This window comes from Arachis hypogaea, chromosome 8 (assembly GCF_003086295.3).
Source record: "Arachis hypogaea cultivar Tifrunner chromosome 8, arahy.Tifrunner.gnm2.J5K5, whole genome shotgun sequence".
Classification (NCBI taxonomy): Eukaryota; Viridiplantae; Streptophyta; class Magnoliopsida; order Fabales; family Fabaceae; genus Arachis; species Arachis hypogaea.
The window spans coordinates 48,270,644-48,275,972 of NC_092043.1; the positions used below are offsets into that span (position 1 = coordinate 48,270,644).

General features: G+C 30.8%; 1 protein-coding gene across 1 annotated transcript; it reads right to left on the reverse strand.

Moving 5' to 3' along the window:
* Positions 1-2,488: 2,488 nt before the first annotated feature.
* LOC112707988 (aspartic proteinase nepenthesin-1) lies at positions 2,489-4,408 on the reverse strand. The gene has a single exon (XM_025760055.3). It carries the CDS (start codon positions 4,060-4,062, stop codon positions 2,650-2,652), a length of 1,413 nt encoding a protein of 470 aa, XP_025615840.1. The 5' UTR covers positions 4,063-4,408; the 3' UTR covers positions 2,489-2,649.
* Between the last annotated feature and the right edge of the window lie 921 nt (positions 4,409-5,329).

Genomic DNA, 5,329 nt, shown 5'->3' on the forward strand with positions numbered 1-5,329 from the left:
ACCATTATTGGACCTGCCACCCCCCTCCACCTCCAAATACTCTTGACTCTTACAGTACAAAATTTTAGATTTTCAATTTTTTTTTTAATTTCAATCATGCTATATTTGGTTTTCAAACATCAATAGGAACTCTAAAATTAAACAATTTAATACAGTATAAAGATATATATTTCCTATTGAAAAAAATTAATTGTTATTTTGGTGACTGTATGTTATAATAAAAATATTTAATTATCTATTATATCATATTTAATTATTATGTTGTGAAAAGATGTGAATTATTTTAATGATTAATTATTTCGTAAAAAAATATGTAAAATAATATGTATAAATATATTCAAATACTTGATCATTATTTTGGTAGTGGATTTTTAATGTTCATAAAATATTTTTGTTTTTTCGTAGTCGACTTTTACTCTAGTTAGGTATTGATGAATATGTATACTTTTCTAGAAGTTAAATAGGTTTAACTTGTACTAAGGATAGTACATAGTAGAATAATATTCCTTAGACTATGGAGTCTCTGGCAGACGTATTTGATTTGTTGAGTTTATTTTAGATTTAATTATTTTATAGGTTTTATAATTTTATTAAATTTATTTTTAATTAGATATTTATGGTTTAAAAATTTATAATTAAGATTTTATATTAGACAAAAAAATTGTACATCTTTTTTTAATAATTATATTTTATACTTTGTTTTTTTAAATAAAATTAAAAAAATAAAAAATAAAAAATAAAAAACAGACAACACGAGAAATTAAGTGTGTTTAGTTATAATCATATTAAGTATATATTAAAATCAGTCATTAATATAGAATATATATTAAAATAAAAAATATACATAAAAAATAAATTAATATATATACACACAAAAAAATATATATAATAATTTTCAATATCCTGCTAAACACCATTCTATTTCCAATATGTGGGTGTTTCACACACTGTTCTGCCGTCACAAAAAGAATTCAAAAAAAAAAAAAGTAAAAGGAAAGAAACAAGAAATCATGTACAGTTAGAAATTTAATGGGCCAAGAATATTCTTACGGGAGTGGGTTTGGATTTTGGGTTTTTACCCATGTCAAAAAAATCCTGAAAAATTAATGAAAAAGAAAACTAAAGGAAATTAGATCAAACGCACCTCTTTCTGGTCAAGATGTCCAAATCCATCTAAACGATTAAAAAAAAAAATCATATACATGTATTTCGGTATCAATTCCGCTACAAAACTAACAAGAATTCTATCAACTTATGCCAACTCTTGTTTATGACTGTGTTTAATGAAAGTATTTTTGTGGATGTGTCTACTAAAAATGTTTTTTTTATGACGGTGTCTAATAAAAGTGTCTTCGTGAATGTATCTCCTTGATGTCTCTCCTTATACATGTGTTTAAAATATAATAATTAATTATTATTGGCAATAAGTTGACAGATAATATATTAATACCTTATATTTTTCCTTTCGGTATTTATAAGCCTAACTAAGAATTTATCTCCTACCTTCCGAAAAGATAAAGAAAAAAAAAATTATTCCTTGCACATTTCACTTAAGCTTGAAGTGGTGTGTTTGATTCCCATGTATTCTTAAATTTTAGCACAGCTACATATTCAAAGCTTAAAAATCAAAACTTGTACTTAAAATTAGCATAGCCTACTTATGCTGAGCTAAGTATTCAATGGTACATTATCATGGCTACACACCATATGTAAATTCACTAATCCCTTTTAACTTTTAACTTTCCATGTGCTGTATGTGGCACCAAAATAATATTATATTTTATGGGATTCATCAGCATGTTTCTCTTAATAAAATGACCAATCTAGAAGGAGATAAATTTATTATTCTCTAAATAGTGCATTTGTGCTATTTTATAAACGCAAGGATTAGTTAAAAATAAAAATATTAAGAAGTTAATTGTTATAAGTCTTGAGGAACAAATACTTGAAAAAAGAGTCTCATATTGAAAGGCTAACACAAAAAAAAATAATGTTGAACTCTCTTATCGTAATAATAGTTAGTTTTTACCTTAATGAATGACTATATTTTGCAATATCTAATACAAAAGTTATAAGATTCTTGATTTTGAACCTATATACATATAGATGGCATAAATTCTTGTAATATGTTTTTTTTCCCTAGGAAAAGGAAAAAAAAAATAGTAACACTTCCATAGTGGTAAACTAGTTTTTTCAAAAGCATTTTGAAGGTGGGTGGGGATGTTGAGCAACCATTCCATCTTGTCACACTGGTTTGGTCTAGTGATAAATAATAACTTCATCTCATTTTTAATAGTCTATAAAATTCAAGTTTAGATACCAAAAAATAAAAACTCGTCTTAATTAAACCCTAAGTTTCAAAAGATATAATCACAATTCCTTAAACAAAGTATATATATTAAACAATGTTACTAGCTCCATGATCATTTGTCTGTTCTGCAGTTCCTGTTGAATTGAATTATGTAGAATCATGAAAATGCTAAGATCATTAAAACAATTAAGAAATTCAATAGTGATAACAACAACAATAATTTCTTTGAGGCAACAACAATAACACAGAAGAAGAAAGAAAGCAATAATAATCAAAACAAGTATCATCATCAAGAAGCAACAACAACATTCCATAGTTGGTGACAAATTACAAGACTCTTAAACCCGATCACACTGTGTAGGAACAAAAGTAATAGTCTCCTTCTGAAGATCATGATTCACCAACAAATTCTGCTGTTGAACGTTTCCAAATATTGACATGCCAGTAGAAGAACTACCCATAGCCAAACACGCCACACCCAAATTCACATCACCAATCATGTAATTCTCAGCAGGAAGCTCTAAATCCCCACCTCTGAAGTGAAAAACAAGTTTCGGAACCTCGATTCGACCCGAAGCAGACTCCAAACTGAAGCATACATCAAGCCCTGTTGATCCAGAATTATCCACTGGCAAATCCATTTGTGAAACAAACTCCTTCTTCAATGCATCAAAAGCATTTTCTTCAATGTATGTAATTGTTGTCCCTGAATCAATGATCATGCCACCACTTCCGTTATCGCCGAGTTCAAACGTCGATTCCTCAATGCTCAATTGAGTTCCACCAACCGAGATTCCTTGCAGATCAAGGAAGTAAAACGAAGGCTGCATCGGATTCTTAAGCAACGGTGTCGTTACAGCTCCTTTCGCGTTTTTCGTTTTCGGCAATGATCCTAACAAAAGAACACTGTTTTTTCTATCATCAATGGATTGTAAGCAATACGAAAATTTCGGCTCTTTGAGCTGCGAAACAAGCGATAATGGCCCCCGGCCTAGTCCGACTAAACCGGAAGCTTGTTCGAATCCACTTCCTTGATTATCTTCGCCGCATCCAAATCCAATGCTTTTAATCTTAGAACTGCCAAAAGTGAAAGTCTCGGTTGCTAAAACGCCTTGTGTGACGGAATAATCTCCGTATGAGTACATATACTGGCAGCCGTCGCTGTCGCCGCCACCGCCGCTGCTACAGCTGGAGGAAGGTAGAACGTTGCATAGATTGCTTCCGCAAGAAAGCTTCGAAAAACTCGAAGATTTCTTGGGGTCGAAGATAGGTGTTGGTTGCTTGTAACATTGGGAACAAGGCTGGCATTGTGTCCATATGAGGTCGCTACCAGTGTCCAATATCGCAGGGTACGACTTTGGAGGAGTACCTATGGCTAGTTCCATTAGGTACTCCCCGTTCCCCACGTGTATTGGAGACTGGATTTGCGAAGAACTAGATTCAGATTCAGATGATTCTGAACCTGAATCTAGTTCTTCGCTTTTAGAGAATTGGGATTGTTTTTTTGTTACCATTGCGTTGAGCCACTGGAGGCGGCTCTTGGCGCGCTTCATGCCGTGTTGGACACGCTCCAGCTTGGTTAGGTTCTTGCCGGAGTCAACATGGCGAAGGTTGACTCTGATGATTCCTTCATGGTGATTCTCATCAAGAACTTTTCTTGATGTTGAGAATGTTGGAACAATGAGGAGAAGAAAAGATATAAGAAGTGGAAGTAACATTGAAGATGATGAAGAAGATTTCAATTTAGACATTGTGGTTATTATGATGAGTTTTTTGTGGGTGAAATGGTGAAGGAAAATATAATGAAGTGAATAGAGTGAAGAACAAGGATTATAAAAAAGTATGTGTAATTTATATATATTAATGTATTAATATATATGCATAAGGTTGTGTAGCTAATAATGTGCTAGAGAAATGGTCTTAGTCACACATGAGAAAAAGAAGTCATATATTGTAACGTTTTTCCATCTAATATGGAGGAGAAGATAAAGGGTTTTTCTTTCTTGGGGAAGACCAAGTGTGTGTGTGAAGAGGTTGAGTCCAGGGTTGGTTGTCATGAAAAAAACAAGGGAAATTATTATGAAGGAAGGAAATAATTTTTGTTGTGAGGGGAAACAGAAGAGAGAGAAATGAAAATGAGTTTGATGAGTGTGGAAGTTGAAATATCAAAGGGCATTCTCTTGCCTAGAAATAGAATTTTTCTTAATTTTTAATACTATAACAAATGTTTTATTATATCTTCTTTTTTCGTCTCACTTAAATCTTATTATATCATGTGATATCACATTTAACAAAATTAATTGAGAGGAAAAAAATTGTTTTTTTTTTAACTATTTAGGTATTTTCAATGTTGATCTTATTGACTATTAAAACAAAGAATGTCACTAAATTCTTTTAAGATTTTATAAAAAAAATATATGTATAAATTACCCATTAAATTACATTAGTAGAAAAAATTAAAGTTGAATTATTGCAGGATTAAAAACTATTTTACCAACTTTGTTAACGTTCTATTCAAATATCAAGAAATATATTAATTATACTTATTTTTAGATTATATACTAAGTCATTGTATGCTTTTTTATTATTGAATGGGACATATCTCATTATAGGAATAATCATAAATTCGATATAAAAAAAATACTGGTCCAATTTTAAATCAATATGAATGAATATTTTGTGAGGTTTCTCTTTTGTTGTTGAACAAATATTCAAAGAGGCATCAAATATGGCTGACCAATCTAAGAGTAATTATATTACAATGGACCGTGGTTATTATTATCGATGTTGATCATGAATTGGGTGAACCACATACTTCACGTAAATCATGGAAACCATCGATAAAGTGTAGCACTATATTATTTCTATAGTATATCAAAACTATACAACAAGCTTGTCATTCAGTCATTCCCTCTATCCTTACCCTTTTTGGTTTTACTCTTTCTTTAGTTTCATCAATGATTAAATTTTTGTATTGAGTTGTGATGAAGGGATTGGATTTGATAGGTTGGGTGGACA

Bases quoted from the DNA above. Each gene is read 5' to 3' on its own strand.
- LOC112707988 (XM_025760055.3), bottom strand. From the start codon at position 4,062: ATGTCTAAATTGAAATCTTCTTCATCATCTTCAATGTTACTTCCACTT.